Source organism: Nothobranchius furzeri, chromosome 2, assembly GCF_043380555.1.
Source record: "Nothobranchius furzeri strain GRZ-AD chromosome 2, NfurGRZ-RIMD1, whole genome shotgun sequence".
NCBI classification, from domain to species: Eukaryota; Metazoa; Chordata; class Actinopteri; order Cyprinodontiformes; family Nothobranchiidae; genus Nothobranchius; species Nothobranchius furzeri.
The window spans coordinates 22,105,222-22,124,626 of record NC_091742.1 but is presented as its reverse complement, the minus strand read 5'-3'; the positions used below and the strand labels follow the sequence as shown (position 1 = coordinate 22,124,626).

Sequence of the window (19,405 nt, the reverse complement as noted above, 5' to 3'; positions counted from 1 at the left end):
AACACAAGCTACACATTCTACAGAATGTCTTGGACTGATCCTACATTTCCTCCCAGACTCACATCATGCTCCTGCTTGTCATGTTTCCACGGCTCACAGCCCTGTTAAAATTCCGTTTGCTAGCTCTCTCGGTTGTGCACGGAGCCTCTGATCTTGTCCCGGCAGGCAGGACTGAGCACCAGCTCCAGATTTCCAAAAAGGTCAGGGAACAATCGTCACTTAAATGTCAAATCCTCTGGCCTGGACTGTGATGGAGTTAAGAAATGGCAAAACAGATTGATGCCTGGACAAGGTGTGGGAGGTGGAGCTAAAGGGGCGAGGGGGAGTGGTTTCCGCAGGTCTCGAGTGGTCATTTGAAAAGGCAAACGGCATGTTGCAGATACCAGTGGGTCAGGCAACCAAAAGGCTGCAAATGTCAACCTTTTGCATGCCATTTATGAAAATGTTTTGGGGCTATCAATAACACGGGGGAAGTGAATGTTGGCAACAAAGGTCAGTGTCAGGAAAAAGAAGTAAAGGAGAACCAGAAGCTTGTGTTATTGATTTGTATTTCTTGAATTGGGGCTGAACAAAAAAAATAAAAACAACAACAGCCAGGAACACATTTGTAGCCTTCATTGCCAGCGAAACATCAATCCATTCTTCCCAGACAAGATTCATGGCATTTCAGAGCGTTGCAACGGCAGAATACGGGAGCAAGACTGTGTCCTTGAGCTAAGAGAAATTGATACTGCGTCAGAAATTATTGAAGTTTGTAACAAATACACCTAGGATAAATGGCAAACATTTCCTCGACCTATTTCCAGTAGACCACTCTGACCTTTAGTTACACGGATTCAAGGAAACCCAACGAGCTGATTGTGTGACTGATGCTGGTTTGATGAAGATGTCTTTTATTTTCACGCCATTATTTACAGACTCTGTTACTTCACAGATTGAACCGCGTTCCTGACCCGTTTGCATAAAACAAAGCTCATAGTCTCAGCTAACGCTTTAAAGATGTGAGCATCCACGGTGAAACGATTCATCTGATTGAAGGTCCTGACAGTGATATTCGCAGGCAGTTTATTTCTAGCCCCGTCTTCTCTCTGATGAAGCTACAAGCCTGCTTTTATTTGGTTTGGCTTTTGTTCTTGTGGGATTTACCGGATGTTTAGTGACCTTTCCTGGCTGCTGTTTGCGCCGGAAAGACTCTCAGACTCTGTCTTAAGTGATAAAAGTCTTGGCGTTGCTTTCCTTTGAGAGCCATTGTTTAATTAGGTGCCTTTCAGTGGCTGCTGACCTGTTTGATCCGTAGGCGCGCTTCACAACAGGGACGTATCTTGTGATAAACGGCCGTGTTGTTTGTTGAAAAAACAACATTTCCAGTGACATCAGTTCAAACGCTGCGCCCTTAGAAAAGATCACAATGAGCGACGGGAGGAATCTTCCCATTGGCCAGGCCATCAGGGCAGTTTAAGTCATCCTTGGCCGTGTGTGTGTGTGTGTGTGTGTGTGTGTGTGTGTGTGTGTGTGTGTGTGTGTGTGTGTGTGTGTGTATAGTAGATCCTGAGATCTGACAGGACAGGCCCAGCTAATCCCACATAGCGCGCCCTGATATCCTCCACCTCATGCCCGGGCTGTGAGCAATCGATTCCCCTCGTTGTTTGTCCCCGGAGCTGTTTAGAGTTATTATAGTTGTTCTCCCGTAGTTTCCGGCAGATACAAAGCCCAGTAGGGCTACGAGGCTGTGCTACCTGGAGCCACTTTGTCTGTTTTTCTACCTTTGTACATCTTTTTATGAATGTCTGAAACGTGTTTTGTTCCCCCACATCTTAATCAATCTGCTTGTCTCTCTCTCTCTCTCTCTCTCTCTCTCTCTCTCTCTCTCTCTCTCTCTCTCTCTCTCTCTCTCTCCTCTCTCCTCTCTCCTCTCTCTCTCTCTCTCTCTCTCTCTCTCTCTCTCTCTCTCTCTCTCTCTCTCTCTCTCTCTCTCTCTCTCTCTCTCTCTCTCTCTCCCCTTGCCTCCTCGACCTCCTTTATTGACTCCAGAGAAACAGTTGACTGCGGCTAACTGTCTCGGAGTGCTGGCTATGGCTGAAGCCATGAGTTGCACCGAGCTCCACAACATGGCCAAAGCTTTCGCACTGCAGAACTTCCCTGAGGTGAGTAGGACTTGAACAGCATCCTGAAGTCCTTAAATCCTTAGCAACAATTTTTTTCTCGGTGGATTTTTTTTCAGCAGAGCACAACTGGAAACAAACTAGAAAGAAATTAGATATTTGAAAGAAGGCAAACGCAGCTACTGCCTGAAAATTCAAATTCCAACAATCAGATTTCTTCTATAAAGCCCAATTGTAATTTGAAATGTTCTTTTGTATTGAATCAATCAATTTCCCTCTGGGATTAATAAAGTAGTTTTGAATTGAATTGAATTGAATTGAATTTAAGCGAAGAACGCTTAGTTTTGGTGTAAGAAAAACCAAAAACTAAGCTTGTCTACTGCAGCTACAACCAGCAAGCTTCTGCTGAGGAAACTCTGAATCTGTGCAGCTGGAGAGCCATCTGACAGACTTCATCAGACCTCCCAAACAAAAGGAAACAGAACTCTCAGCACAACTTTAGGATGTCAATTCAGAAATCATTCTGACCTCCAAAAATGTTTGGTCTGTGGGCTCCATTTCTGCTGAGCTGTTCCTTGGATTGTTTCTGTTTCCTGGTTGTGATTATTTTTAAATCCTTTGGCAGGCAGAGAATGGTAACGGAGTTCCCAGAGCGTCGCCCGAGTTGTAGCTCAAGAGCAAGTTTGTTTAGGGGTGTTCAAATGTTTCAAGATGAGGGACAAAATCATAAAAGTGGTACTCTTTTATGGGGATTTATTTTTATTTGTGCTACTCAAAATGGGTCCAAAGTGTTGAGCTACATCAGCAGTCTGCTGGAGAAATAAAATTCATCATTCTAGAAATATAAGTGAAGGCCACATAGGTATGGGTACCTTTGACATTTGAATCGATTCGGTACTAATTCCCGGTACCTAGGAATCGATACCGGTACTTAACGGTACCAATTTTCAATACTTTTGAGTGTTTAATATTTTAATTCTCTTTTATAATTAAATATATATTTTTCTCAATATTTAACCATATTTGATAAATATCACGATAAATAACATACAACTGTTTGTATTTTAACATCGTCCTTGTAGTTTTATAAGCTGATAATTAAACTGAAGCAAACATCTTTACTGTGAACTAAATTTACTGTGTATCTTCATTCCTTTTGCCGTCCTTTTTCATTTGATTTTTCCTACTGGGAAGTTAGAATTTCCGAGGAGAAAGTGAACGCACCATTAGCTGATAACTAGTCAGTGACTTGATGCAATTTTCTGGGTTCCTTATTTAGGAAATATTTTTTCTGATTGGCTTAATGAACTGACCTGAATTGGAATGTTTATTATGTGAAGTGCCTTGAGACGACTCTTGTCGTGATTTGGCGCTATATAAATAAAATTGAATTGAATTGAATTGAATTGAATAACAATGGTGGTAATGGAAGCTAATTTATCAAGCTAACGTTATCTTAAACAGTTATTTAGCTGCTGGAGCAGATTAAAACGATGATGCCTCATACTTAGATCGATGTCGCTGGTTTCATCTTCACCCAATAATCCGTCGCATTTAGTAAAGTGAAGCCAAACTTTAGAGCGTATTCATGTTCTTCTAGTCGGAAAGTCGGAGTTCCGAGGAGAAAGCAAACGCACCATTAGCGGAATGGAAGCCAACATATCAAGCTAACGTTATCTTAAACATTTAATTTACCTACCGGAGCAGATTAAGATGAGGATGTCTCACTTAGATCGTTGTCGCTGGTTTCATCATCACCCAGTTACCCATTACATTTAGTGAAGTGGACCCAAGCTTTAGCGTGCGTTCTTTCTACCATGCTGCTCTGTTTACAACTGGCTCGCAGCGACCGACGACATAACGCTCTTGCGCATGCGCAGCTGTCCAGGCAAGTTCTCGTTATGAAGGACGGGTATCAAAATGAGGCACTGTTTCAAATGACGTGAATCGGTGCTCAGTCGGTACTATGGAATTCGGTCGGTACCTTTAAAAGTACCGAATTCTGTACCCATCGCTAAGGCCACACGATATCCTTCCTGAGGCCAGAAATGGCCCCAGAGCCACACTTTGGACTTCTCTGAAGTTGGTCCTTCCTCAGAGATAGTTCAAACCAGTAGTAATGAGAAAAAAATGAGTATGAGAACCAATCATTTATTTGTGGAACGCTGAGCTCCCCCGATGACCCATCGACATTCTTCTGGTGAAGGCTGGTTGGTCAATCGGTCAGAAGAGCCTGTGTGAAGATGTTTCAAACAGCAGAATTAGAGAAGATTCCCTCATTAAGGAGGACAAATCCTGAAGAGTTAAGCGATCTGACACACCAAGCATATCCAAGGTTGTTCCATTCACCAAGATTCTGCTTGAATATTAAAAAGAAGAAAAGAATAATGGATCCAAAGATGACTCCAAGAATCTGGATCCCTTTATATCAAGGTAACTGGGAGAAGCAGCTTTTTGGCAGTTTAACACATACTTTATCCTCAAAGCTATGGCTTGATGTTTTGGCAAATGTAGCATGATCTGGAGCTGTGTCCATCCCTGGTTCTACTCAGACACCTCCACACCTCGTCCCTCAGATTTCTCCACACCTGGTCCCTAAACTGAACATTTCATAATCTAAGTTGTTGTTTTGAATAGTTTATTCTCCTGAACTCTGATAATAAATGAACCTGTTCTCTTCTCTGATAAAGGATTTATTCTAACACAACTGAGTCTTGAATGTACATTTCTGTCTCCATCTTAAGTTTAGAACAGATTAATTTTCAAATAACTTAACCCTCTCAGGCTCAAAATAAGTTTTGATAAAAGGACGAACAACTAAGTCCTTCAGGGGTACTTCTGAGTTTAAAAGTGCTCATGAAATGTATGTGGAGTAACCAGGCAGGTAGGTTTAACTGTTGCAAATCTGCAACGTCTGCCTCCAGAGGGTTAAAGAAATGTGGGTTTTTTTTTACGTACACAAACAAGAAAATTCTTCTGCTTATTGCAGCCTACGTGGAAGGCGAATCACAGAAAATTACATAGGATTGAAAATGAGAGCATCCGAGCATAACATCAGAAAATGCACTCAAGGGTTTGAAAGCATTCAGCTTCTCTGACCTTATCATGGTTCCATCACTGAAAATGAATAACCTTAACCTTTGGGCGTGAAGCCCGAGACAGCAATTCATCAGAAAAAAACATTTATTTGGTTTCAGAATATTTGCCTCATGTGTTGTAAAGAACGCAGCATCCTCCAAAGGTGCGAATAGGTTTAGAATTGTAGTTTGGTTCATGGGTTTTTTGAAAGACACTGTAATGTAAAAAAAAAAAGTAAAAAATATATTAGGCAAGTCGAGAGGAGCCAGTTGAGGTTGCTCGGGCATCTGGTCAGGATGCCTCCTGGACGCCTCCCTGGTGAGGTTTTCCAGGCATGGCCAACCGGGAGGAGACCCAAAGGTAGACCCAGGACTCGGTGGAGGGACTATGGCTCTCACCTGGCCAGGGAACGCCTTGGGATTCCCCCGGAGGAGCTGGCCCAAGTGGCTGGGGAGAGGGAAGTCCGGGCCTCTCGCCTTAGGCTACTGCCCCCGCGACCCGACTCTGGATAAGCGGATGAAAATGGATGGATGGATGGATGGATGGATGGATGGATGGATGGATGGATGGATGGATGGAGGGAGGGATGGACTGATGGATGGATGGATATAAGACAAGTCTGAAGTGTACAGTACAATGTACTTCAGTACAAATGTATTTTAAGCATGCTTGATGTCTTTGAATCTGGAAATAGTAGCTTTAGACTTTGATCACATCCCTACAAACATCTCAGCAGTGAGTTTTCTTCATATTATTATTATCTTTATGCAAAGTAAACTTCATGTACAGTTTGAAGACATTCCTAAAACAGCTTGGAATTCAGTGTTTGGTACTAATCAGTGGAGCGCTTCTCTAATACTTCAGGTGAAGGTGAGGAGATAAAACTGTAACTTTCCTGAACTTCAGTGATGCTTACCAAAACCCCCAAATCAGCTCACACCATGAAAAAAAAACACTTTTCATTCGTCCAAATTATGTCAAACAGAAATATGAGGGTTTGTCGTTGATGAATCATAAAACTAAATTCAATGTGGATCTTCTTCTCTGAGTCATTTTGGTGCCATAAAAGTGTTTTTTGACCAACTCTGCCTGGACCACTGTATTTGTGACCAATAAAAACTGGGATAAATTATTACAAAGATTTGGTTCATATGATATAATTATGCTGTTTATTTTACCTTAATCTTCCCATCTGATAATCCTAAGAATGTGCTGTTTTACTGAATTGGCTCCAAAGATAATCTTATCAGACACTCCTGCTGTGTGTGGTGTGCTGAGAGTGCTCTGATCTGCTTCGAAACATGCCGGCACTACTCTGATAATAAATCAGAGATATTAAACACGTTGAATTGTCTTGCCCCAATTTTGAGGACAACCAAGCGTACTGTCTGTTGAGTGCCATGTGTAGCCAATCAGAAACTGAGGTGAAGCACGCTTCACACTCCGCCGCCATCTTTGTTTAGTCACGTTTGATCTTTAGAAGTTTCGTGAGATTTCCCATCTAACGGTGGAGGGTTTGAGTCAGATCAGCTAGTGTGTGGTTTTTGCCGTATGGCCGGCCGAGACCACTTACTGAAGGACATAAACTGGTATCTCTGTGATCGTTTATCACAACATGTGTGGTCTCTTATGCTTTCAAATGAACTATTTTAACATCCTGTCCTTTGAATCAGGACTTAGGGGGCACAAGGATTCAAAAACTGTGTCAGAGACATGGTAAAATGTAGCTCTAATTTATTTTCTTCTACTTTTCTTATGAATTAACACGTTGTAGCTTTATCGCCCCCTACTGGGATAGAAGGGAAACTACTTAAATGCGTGCACGCATGGTTGGCCTACATGAACAAGGAACCGCCATGTTTCCTGTCTTGTCCTTAATTTAAACCAATAAAGTTGACAGGCATGAAACTGTATTAAAGGTGCATCATTTATTCCCCTTTTCTTTCTGTTGAGAGTTAGTGAAGATGAGAAGGTCAGTCCTCCAGCCAGCTCTATCCAATAAATATGAGGCTACAACCTGAAGACAGTCAGGTAATATAAGAGCTGGACAGGGGAAAACGCTTTGCCTGTTTCTCCTTTAACATCAAAAAGTTATACATTATATATTATCTTTACTGTGAGGATTCCAGCCAGTGTGCCTAGTGCTGGTTACAAAGGGATCAGCTATATCTGAAATCACTATCTGCTGACTCTGTTTGTCCCTGTAGGTTTCTTTGAATGTCTGAATTCAGAATGAGACATTTTCTCATTCTGCATTATGGAATGAAAATGTTGTATCCATAGAGTATATGCTTCTTTACAAAAGCTAAAACTCCTAAGTCAGCATTTACTACTCTAGATCCCCTTTATTATCTTCGTGTGTTTTGTTTGGACGAAACTATCAGGAAACTCCATAAGCTCTTAGCTGAAAGCCTCAATCAGAATGCTGTAGCTGGATTTTCCTGAAAGGAAATCCACGCCACAATGAAAGTGATCATAATCAATGATAATGGTCTTTGTTTTTGCCGGCGACATGAAAGAAGCACATCTTTTGTTTTCCTAAATCACAGTTATGCCCTGAAGATGGGAGAGATAAAAGAACACAGTTTCTGAGCCAGTCCAGTCATTTAGAAAACCAAACTACCTCATGGTGTGTAAGTTTATTCTCCACTCTGCCGAATGCTTCATGCTCGGCACCAGAAGGCTGCTCTGAGCATCGGATGATGAAACTGGAGGGTTTCATCATCAACCTCCGCGATCAAGATGTGTGAAATCCAGATCAGTTCTGGTCAGTTTTCCAGGGTTATACAGATGTTTGCATGCTTCCAAAAAGAAGTCATATTTGATACATACTTGTGACTGGATAGGTGTTAATGAAACTCTCAGAAAGTTTGTATTTTGTATATATCTAACTGACTGACTATTGGGATCAATCCAATTCAAGACGACAACATTACCAAAAACAAAATGGTTTTAACTCGCTCAGTTTTACTGATATTGACATAAAGAATTATTGCGGTGGTAACTGAGAGGTACTCACACCACACAATAAAAGATCCAGCTAGATTTTGCAATGTTGAGATCAAGTGAAACGTTATTTTTTTCAAGATTTGACCAAAGTGGCTTTCTCCATCCTTTCTTAACATAATTTGACCTTTGTTAAAAACTCTTACCTGAAAGCTGGATGCATTCACTTATGAATGCCGTGAATCTATCGACTGGTTTTCTGCAGCTTATCTATGGCTAGGTTGCAAAATTACGAAATAAGCCCAGGCATCCTTATCCCAATCAATACCGCCATGTTCCTCCTAGAAGATCTCAAGGTGTTCCCTGGCCAAAAAGAGAATATCTCACTAGACTACCAGCTCAGTGGACTAGTGATATCGGTGTCCGCCTTGAGACTGAGATTGTGTGTTCAAATCCACGACTGGGTCATACCAGAGACTTTACAAATGGGACCCAATGGCTCCCCACTTAACACTCAGCATTAAGGGGTTTGATTGGGCAGTAAAACCACCAAGTAGTTCCCGAGTGCTGCCGTGTCTGCAGCTAACCGCTTCCCCAAAGCATAGGTGGAATGCGGAGAAAAGATTTCACCCGTGTGTGACGACTAATGGTACTTTACCACAGAGTGGTTTCCTGCTCCTCCGTCCTACTGGTTGAAAGTGGAATTACAACAACTATAAACAATTGTGATGCTGCCTGCTGTAGCTAGCGCTACCAACAAGCTAACACTAACATGAGCCAAGTCTTGCCATAAATCAAAAAGATCCACACTGTTGGACAAACAATACTATTGCTTACAAGTCAAGTAGCAACTAAGCCAGGTCACCATCAGCCCGTGATTTCATAGCCTTTTTCAGCTTCCTCAAACGAATGTAGGCCACAATGAAGTTTGCTCCGGTTTAACCCGTTGTTTCACCTCCAAAGTCATTACCCTCTGACTTTTACTTCCAGGCTCTGCCAACAGAAAAGCAAACTTCTTTCTTCTTCTTGTGATTTTTATTAACAATCAGCAAACTGAAAAAGCTAACTGCACAGAAAATAGCTAACAGCCGTAATGCAGGTATAAGAACCTCACGTTACACCCTCAAGAACACCTACCCAGTCCACAAAACTGTTGAGTGCTTCATCTGGTCATCAGAGGGCTGCAGAGTGGTGTCAAATATGAAACTGGTCAAGTTTCTTACTCAATTATCAATAAGATCAATAAGTTTAAATAACTATTTAGTGTTACTTTAATTCTTTCAGTAATTTTAGGGTTGATTTTGGGATGTTTTCCCACAGGTGAAGGTTGGAAAGTAGATGGAACAGTAATTTAAGAACTTAGATTTTCACTAAACTCATTCCTAACCATAGCAAACTATAGAAAATTCCCATTTTCCAAACAGGAAGCATGGCCTCAGATTTGCCTAAGCATTCCTCGATGGATCTATTTTGCAGTGAAATATGGAATAATTGAACACCGATAGCTCTTTTTGATTGATTTAATGGAAAAGTGCACGTCAGATGTGTTTAATGTGTTTTTGACTGTTCGACCTCTTCCAGGTGGCGGGTCAGGAGGAGATTTTGAGCGTGTCCAAGGAAGACCTGGTGGCGTATCTGTCCAACGACAGTCTCAACACAAAGGCTGAGGAGTTGGTCTATGAAACAGTCATCAAATGGATCAAACAAGACCCCGGTTCCAGAGTTCAGGTATATAAACAAGCTCAGCTACTCTGGAAAGTGTGCTTGATTTTATTATATCATTTGAGCGCAGACTGTTCCTGTAACATGAAACAAAAAGTAGCAAGAATAAAGCTCTTGTTACCTCTGACAGCACTCATCCTGCAGGTATGTAGACTGATAATAAAACAACGCTTCTGTCGTCTCCAAAGGGGCGAACGGCATGAAAACCAGACAAGCAGCTCCTGGTAGAGTTCATCAACTGATTTCTGAAGCTACAACCTATAGCAGTAGTCTATAATGCCAGGACCGGGGCTTTGCCCTCAGAGTTTACTCTATTACTATTTGTGTGTGAGACTAGACGCAGTAAAAGACAACATAAACAGTCGTTTCATCTGTTGCCCAAAACAGGCGTCTGATTTATTCTTACAGAGGTTTTTAATCATAATCTTGAGATTTTATCCTTGAGATTGGTATTGACAGGGAGGTGCAGCAGGTCAAATTTTAACCGGCGTGGAAATCGATGAACATCAAGGTGAGGGCACCAACTCCGGCCCACGTGTGTGAAAAGGTAAACGGACTCCGGCTCTTAGGGGGGAAAAACCCGCTTTGAGGAATTTATGGCTCTGTGAATTTCATACGGATGATTTTAAAATATTTTATAGCCGTCTTAAAGCGGAGTTGAGATTATTATCTGATAAATTGCACCGGTCCGTCATCGCGAGGATCGTTCCGCTCAAAGTAATGTCTTCTCATCAGCCGACGAGTGGAGGAGCAGCTTCCTATCAGCTGGATCAGATTCAACGCAGGCCTCAGCAATCAATGTTACTTTTATTGGCACGTTTTTTATGAGGCGTGAACGTCAAAATTTGAAACCCTCGCCTTTTTGGATTCAACATTTAGCGTTTATCTCTTTCAAAAGGGGAACTGTAGTTATCGCATCAGAAAAAAACGCTAAAGATGTTTGATTAATGAAAAATCAACACAATTGCTAAATTTCCTTAAGTATAGCTGCACTTTTTAGGAAAAATATAAAAAATGTCCCATCCTGACTCTAGTCAGCTCGGTCCAGTAGACTCCTCCAATCTCACACTCTGTTGGAGAGGTGCAGAGGTGAGTTAGTCAGATGAAGTGGAAGACATTTTCCCGGTTGCCTGCGCAAACCCACCGCACTGATTCTAGAAACGAGACACCAGGGTCGGCCCGCCTTCGGAGAGAAGAGAAAGCAAGAGGGGTGGGAAGGAAGAGCTGGAAGGTATCAGAAGGAGGCAGGAAGAGGAAAAGTCTGTGTTGCTATTCTGATCTGATATCCAGTGGTTTGTGTCTCTGCACACATTCAGCCATCCCACCCAGAGAGCAGCAACGCTCGGGTCCATATGTAACTACAAAATCCTTGCTCGCCTGCAGTCTGACGAGAGGACAGGACACGGAAAGGACCGAGCAGCCTGCTTCCATAATGCCACAGGAGAGGTCTGATGTGACCCCGAAGGCTGGCTTCACACGCATGATCCAACTCTGACTCGTCATCCCCTTCCTCCCTCGCCTCTGTCCCTTCTGCCCGTTTGGAGGCAGAGCGCGGCGGAAATCACTCCCCCAGAACCTGTGACACTTTTTAATGACATGTCAGGGCAGAATGTCACAGCACTGCTAGGGCAGAAAACAGGTCCAGCAAAGGAACGGAGCTAAAGCCTTGAGCCAAGTTGGTGTGTGTTTGCGTTCATCTGAGCGAGCGCCTTGTGCATCTTTGTAGGTTTGTGCGTCCGTGCATGTGCTGTGAGTTGCAAGCTGCAGGCTATAGAGTGGAAAAGTGGCATATTGAAGGTGCTGGGTAAATAATATACAATTTTCTGTCTCCACTATGCTGTCACTAACAGCCGATGGCTTTGGGAAATGGGGCCCGGACATTGCTTAGAGACGGGGAGAGTGTCTGGGTGTTAGAAATGGTTCGCCATGAGACACAAAGCCCCCGAATGGAAGTCGAGAGTTATTTCCTCGTACATAAAAATATATATTTCCATCACTGAATATGTGCCATCCCGCATGTGTCTGAAAATATAAATGGAAAAGGAGTTGCTAACGTTTTAAAGGAAAGTGATGAAGCCTTTCAGCAGAGGGGCCCCCTGCGGGATATATTGCTGAAACAAGTAGGAGATAAATCTGCGTCAGCTTCAATAACCGATAAATATTTATAGGACTAGTTTGACGTATTTTACAGCAGCTTATTTGCGTCCTCGTCTAGCTACGAAAGAAAAGATTGATACTTATAATTATACATCAGTTAGTGAAAAAGAGGGAAATTGTGCAGCGTTCCTGAAAAACAAACGGGAGGTTTAAAAAAACGCTGTGTCATGCTTCTGTGAAGGTGCTGACCGAGACTTTCCTGTTCTTTCTGTGCCTCTGGCAGGTTTTTTTTTTTTTTGTGGGACAGCCACGTTGCTCTAATTATAACTGACCAGTTTCTACCAAATCCCTGACTAGGACCTCCATTGCACCTCCCTTCAACATATTTTACAAAAAGGATCGTATCCTGCCAGGTGACACAACCTGACAAAAGAGGCTGATTAATTGGCTCTTGGGAGAGCGGCCAACTAATGTAAGCGCTCAAAAGGACGGTTAATGGTGTATTTTCATGAGAAAGGCCAGCGTGGCCATTAGAGAGGACCTGCTGTCCACTCATCAGAGATAACAAAAGCTGAGCTGACACTTCCCGTCTCGCTCCCAAATTAACCTGGATGAAGGCATTACTTCTATAAGTCACTGCTGATTATTGGAGTGGATTTTAGACAATTGCATGAAAATGTCTGTCGTTTTATTCATTTATTATTTTTTTTATGAGGAAGGAAATGTAATTTCCCTCAGAATAAACGATGCTATCGGTATATAGTGGGTGTACAATTATCAAAGAGGCAAAAGCTTTGAGGCTGGGCGCGGATATTAACCGAGTTCCCCGCCGATGACCTCGCCGCCTCAGCATCACTTTTAATTTGGAGATTCCCTTTATTTAGGCCCTTATTTAAAAATGGTACGTTTTGATCGTCTTGAAGCCTCTGCAGGAGCGATTAAATGGCTTTTGGATAAGAGGAGCTTCATTCCACAATAATCATCCTTAGAGAAGAAACCGAAACTGCCACCGCGATCCCTTTGAAGAGACGAAACGAGGCGACTGGAGATCGATGCAGCGGCTACTGTTTGTACACACACACCCTCGTGGGGATTCATACATAAACTCACAGGATGTTGTTGTTGTTTACACACACGTTAGGTGCTCAAACATTCACACAAGATGGGGAATCACATGTATAATGACCCGAGTATGACTGATATGGGAGAGGATCTGGTGCGAGCCAGTAAACCCAGGATGTCCGTTCTCGTCTGTGTCCTTTGTTGTCCTCGAGCGCTCTCTGTCCTGATGTGTGCAGCCAGTTGAACCACGGCCATTCAACCACGGCGGCTGCATATCCAGAGGCGTTCCGTCTCCTCTGGGTTCTCCTGTGAACACAAAGGAACCGCATGAACGCTCTGATTTATGGAGAACTGATACATTTATTTTTGTTTCTCTGAACTAAATTTTGAAGGTGCTGTAGCGCTCCAGCTGCTAGCACAAGAGAACACATCTGAGTCTATGAGCTGCGGTCACGGTGAAGAGAAAGTCTTTAGTGTTTTACATTTCAGGACCAATAAAAACAATCCGATCTTCACCGGATTCTGATGCGATCCAAGTCTAATCTAGACGCTGTGCATCGTGGGTAAGCATCTCTACTTCGGTCTCAGACAACATTGTTCCAGGAATCTTGTGGTCCATTTAGATGCAGATTGACAAATCTGGGTCATGTTGGTTTTTAAAGCTGAGGTTTTTTTCTGCTACTTGTCCAAAAAAAAAAAACTTTTGATTGTCCTCTCATGAACTTTGACCTTTAACCTGCTAAGTGACACATGTAGAGTCTGAAATGGGCTTTTCTTATGTTTTCTCTGATTATTGCAACTGATCCCGGGTGAATTTTCATCCATCCACATCCAGGATAATTAGCTGTCTTGTGAGTAGTCCTTTTTTTTTGTAGAATGATGGACCCCAAATTGTTAGTAAATGACCTTTAACCTTTCTCAGATCGAGGGGCAGCAACAGCTGCTAAAGTTGCATTAAAGGGATACTAGGCAGTTTTGGCTAGCTTTTACCACCCCCTAGTGTCCGTTTGTAGAACTGAAAGCTAAATGTGTCTCCTCGCTGTTCATTCATCTTTTTAACACCTTAATCTAACAGCTAAAACGTCTCATCAGCCTTCCTTAGAGTCTACAGCAGTGATTCATCACTAAATTAAACAAATCAGCTGTGTTCATGGTCTAAAACATGCTGGAAGCAGACTGCAGCACCAGGTATGTCAGCTCATTAGGTCCCAATAGAGTGGCCCTCCAGTCTGAAGGTGCAAGTGGGATATTCTGGCTACAGGGGGCAATAGAGGCTGGGTGGCCATTCATTAACCCAGTAAAGGGTCATTTTAGCGCATACAGTACTGGCTCAAGAAAAATGATTTTAAAATGTGAAAAAGTTGCAAAGTATCCCTTTAACACACACCTGTATGCTCCAGAACAGCAACCAGCTTTTACAGATGATCAGTTAAATAAAACATCAGATCAGAAGCTTTTTCATGTTGGTTTCATTTTTGTTTATTCCAAAACAAAAGTGGAATCTGTCATGTGCACAAGTGCACCAGATGTTAGGTAAAGATGGGATCTTTTTTCATTTATGTCCTTATAAATAAAACAAAAACATATATATTAAACAAGGGCGTAATGTTAGTTTACAAAAATACATAGAAAATAGCTTTTCCAACAAATCTGTTTTTAATTAAAACAGGAAGAAAGCTTTTTTTCCCCTTTGAAGGAAGTCATGCTGAAACGGGGCTCAGAGGAGAACACATGGCACCTGTCAGTCGTTGCTCAGGGCAGCATTCAGCGTCTGTCGTCCGCTACGTCTAACTCCATCTCTCATCCCTCCTTCTGGCAGATAAGCACACACAGTCATGAAGGCGCGAGAGGACACAGACTCGGCAAAGCCTTTCTGGAAGTTAAAAAAATAAATAAATAAAATTGCCATTTGCTAGAGCATATTTTACTCGTCCATATTGTGCTGGCAGAAGAAAGGTCACACGTGTGTGTGTTTTTTTTATTCCACAGAAACCCACACTTCCATTCAAAAGGGCACATCGCTGTGGTCTTTCAGCTGAGTGGGTTTTTGAGTGCTGAGGGGGGTACATATGAGCACATGCCCTGTTGAATGCACACTTGTAATCCGGACTCTGTTTGTGTTTTCATTATTTTTCATATAAAAATGTGTTTTTGTAGCTTCGAGTTGTCCATTTTTTAGCTCTAAAGCAGACACATGCTGCTATCTGCTAGGAGCAAAGCATACGAGCGCTTGTGTGTCATTTATTTGATGCTGCCATGGCACTGAATCATTATACACACACACACACACACACACACACACACGGTGAGAGGTGTTAGTCCTCTCTGACAGTAGTGGAATGGGAAATGCTCAGCGGACATTTGTCATCTGTCTTAGCGGGTAGCGGCCCGCTGGCTCCCTCTCTGCTGCTCCTGAGAGATCTGAGAGGCTCCCTGTTAGACGTTTCATCCCGGCCTTTCACCAGCCTCCACCTTTTCACGTCCTCTGTCCACTTGTCTGGATATTTCTCCGTGAGTGTAAATAAAGTGAAAAGTAGAAAGTTAAAGGTGGCCTGTGGGGCAGGAAACTCCTCACAACTTGCACCAGGATAAGGATGTTGACCTGTCGGTGTCACGATTAGGGCAGGAGGAAGTTAGTACCCAAGATGCAGGAAACCAGATGAACGAGGCAGGAGGTAGATGATAGAAATAAATCCTATATTTAGGAGTAATCCAAAAGGCAGGGAGCCAAAAACCAAAAATCCAAAAGACTAAACCAGAGATCCAAAAACACTAGAAGCTAGAGAGCCAAACGAGACTGACAAGAGCCAATGAACTGACAAAACACTTAGACACAGACAGGGTTATATACACTGGGGAGGATGAGAGGGAGATGAACTGCAGGTGTGTGGGGAGAGAGAGAACAGGTGAACTTAATTACTAATCAGGGAGGAAAACATAACCTAAGAATAAGACCTAAGACAAGAAGAGCAGGAAACGTAACTAATACCGGTGGGAAAAACACACTAAATCATGAACAGTTGTAACTAAAGGAAAATGACCTAAGAGAAAAACCTTAAGACCAGAAGGGCAGCAAACATAACTAATATTCTAAGGGGGGAGCTGAAAATAAAGGAAAACACTACAGAAAGAAAAACTACAGGGGCGTGACTAAAGGGGGCCAAGGGAGCACAGGACCTGGGAGGGGATGCCTGAGGAGGGAAACCTAGAGGGCTGAAGATCTGAGGGAACATGGGGAACACCAGGAGACACATGAGGAAGATGCAGACAAGGAAACATGAGGGCATTAGGAGACACAAAAGGAGAACCTAGAGAGGGATGGAGACACATGAGGGGAGACGCAGACCATGACAGTCGGGTTTGTTATCTCCATCAGCAGAGATTTAACCCCACACGGTGGGTAGAATTATAATATAATTGGATATGAATATGAATCCATAGGAATGCTACTTATCCAGGGAGAACAGGACGTAGATGAAACATGTGCGCTAAAGAGGAGCATCTACCTTCTGCTGTCAGTCTCCCGTGGGAACCTTCCATATGTTTAATGTGTTAGAAAGTCTTTGACTTGTGAGACAGATCTTTATGCATTAACCTCCGTATGCAATCGTCACAGCCACAGTAGTCTGCATCCTTTGTTTAAAAATGTAGGAATTGGGAAACGTGAACGTGACAGGCCAATCATCTGGAGAGGACATGCTCTTGTTTACTCTGCGTGGAGGAGTGATTGCTCTAGAGTCAGTTGGAGATAAAGAGGAATTGAGCCGGATGCACGTTGCCTCCTCTCATCTGCTGAGAGGGTGTTACTCAATGGCCCAAGTGTTGCGAGTGCTGTCGTTTAGCTCACACATACATAAGAAGAAATGACCATCAAACCCTTTTAGCACACTGTTTGAAACCCTCTCCGTGTGTGCACTTCACATGCTTCCAGGGGACGCTAAAAGCCTGCACGCCTTAGCAGCCATCAACGTTAACACCTGAGAGGAATTTGGACTATAAATAACAAGACTTATACCTTTCAGCTGTGTTTTATTTATTTATTCATTTGATGAGATGAAAAGTTGGCTTTAAAACATAAACGTGTGAGAAGGCCAGACACAGGAATATTAAATCTGAGATGCAAGCTCCCCCTACTGACTGGTTCCACTACATGTAATAAGCTCCGCCTTCTTTGTGTACACAAATGGGACATTTTCTTTCTTTTTTTTTTCTATGTCATGTTTGGCTGTAAAGTAATCAGAATTGATGTGAGTGCCAAAAACAAGCCTTACAGCTTTACTTTCACAGGTGGAGCATTGTAGATTCAGCTACAATACCACCCTGATATGAAAAGTTTATTAGAAATGCTTTTAGTTGTTTTTAAACCCAAAGGACACAGAGATGGAAACAAAAGAGAAGAAAAGAAAGAGAAGAAAGGACGGGGGTGGGGGCGTTCACATACAGGATGTGCAAAAATTAGCTTCATGTGAAAAGAGAAAGAAATACTACATAAGGATATAAAATGGTAACAATATTGGCTGAAAACACATGATAATAAATATTCATGGTGTATTTAATGCCGACCACAGCCAAAGGTAATGTGTCAAAACACCTGAGTCCATGCTTTTGCCAGGAAGACTGCCAGGGAGGCCGCCGCAGGAGCAGACAGGGAAACACTGGGATCAGAAAAGCCTAATAGATCTACGTCACACTTAACATTCATAGACTCACACATCTTGGCTCTCAATGGGGAAGACTATTGTTGATTTAGCACCCAGGTAAATTACAGAGCACACCTCAGCTGGTAGAATCTAACCATCAGCAAGTCCACAATACGCCAGAACTCCTTCAGGCTTGTGTTATTTGTGGAGCTAAAACATCAACGTTGCAGATCAAACAGAGTCAAGTTGCGTTGCTGGTACCCAATCAAAGGAGAAATGTCTGAATATCAGGAAATAATGAGTATGACTCAAGATCTCGAGTGTTTCTCAATGTCAAGGAACCTTGCCTTGATGTCTTGTCCCCGCTCCGGTTGCCTAGGACAGTGGTTCCCAACCTTTTTCCCAAGGGGCCCCGTTTTTTACCAGTAAAATTTTTGATGACCCCCTCCCATTCTCTCTTCCAGTACAAACATTATTAAGAAATGATAAAATTGTTCAAGCACATTTTAATATGCTTTGATTCAATAGATAACAGTAATAGTAGGCTCCAGTACAGAACAAAGTCATAATGTGCTTGACAGTTTGTATTACTTTTCTGAACACATTGATTCTTGTAAACACTGATAAATCAATCATTGCTTTCAATAAACGTTTTACACATAAAAAATACACTGAGCAAAATGTACTTAAATGTGTATATTACTGTTTATACTAGATTATTTACTGTAAAGGCTGTGATTAATCAACCAGTCCTATCTTTAATGAACTTTTGACACTTGAAAATAAAACAGTGAGCTGAGCAAAATGTTCTTAAAAGTGTGTTACTCTTTCTGTACTAATTATTTCCTGTCTTAATATCAGTAAACTTTTCACTCATGAAAAAAATGTGAGCAAAATGTAGGCTATAAACAAGTAATAAATGAAGTTTTAACCTCTTAAAGTGGAGAGGTCCTGGCAACCCACTGAGAGGCTTTGGCGCCCCCTTGTGGGGGTCGGGACCCCCAGGTTAGGAACCACTGGCCTAGGAGATACGTCATCAGGAGCCGCCAAGACGTGTTCCAATCGGTTCCAATGTTCATGTTCTACCGAGGCATGTGCTCTCTGTTTGTTAGCCGTTTAGCTAGCTGAGCAAGGATACACGGGAGGTGTCTTGTAGCCTAGCCTTGGTCAAAAATTACCCACAATACACCGCAGTATTTTCTAAAAGACGGTGGATCAGAAGCCGGCAGCTACCTCTGGAACAATTTTCAAGTTTAAAAGTAAGTCGGCCCAGTTAAAATGTTTTTTTTTTTTTAGATCCAAAGAAGTTATGTATGGTTGGTTAGTTGCTTATTAGTTGCAGCTTCGGTGGCTATCGGGTAGTAACTCACTTATATTTTTTATTTAATGAACATTTACACAATTTAAAAAGTAAAAAGTCTCGTTATATATTTATATTGAAACTAATACGTATAAAATATAATGTTATCTCTCGTGTCACGTGACGTTACGTGACCGCCGTGGAAGTCGCTGTCACGTGATGCAAGTCTGTTCCAACCGTTTTCTTTGACCAAAGAAGGACCGTGTCCTCGTAAGCAAGGCGCCTGGTCTCGCAAGACATCGCCTCGCAAGGCAAGGCGCCTTGACATTAAGAAACACCCCATATCTCTCATCTGACTAAGTTCTACTTCCTGAAACAGAAGCACAAGAGCTTTTTTTCCACAGACATCAACTCACAAGGCATTCATTTATACTAGAGGGCTTGAATTGGGGGGGTTA

The 19,405-nt window shown here is 42.4% G+C and overlaps 1 protein-coding gene across 7 annotated transcripts in view; it reads left to right on the top strand.

Moving 5' to 3' along the window:
- The window catches only part of LOC107378123 (kelch-like protein 29), a 404,331-nt gene that overhangs the window by 284,556 nt on the left and 100,370 nt on the right, over positions 1–19,405 (top strand). For all 7 annotated transcript variants that reach the window (XM_070545020.1, XM_070545028.1, XM_070545022.1 and 4 more), the window contains 2 exons: positions 2,032–2,144; positions 9,708–9,854. In XM_070545020.1, coding sequence (XP_070401121.1) covers positions 2,032–2,144; positions 9,708–9,854 — 260 coding nt within the window. The remainder of the gene's footprint in view (positions 1–2,031; positions 2,145–9,707; positions 9,855–19,405) is intronic.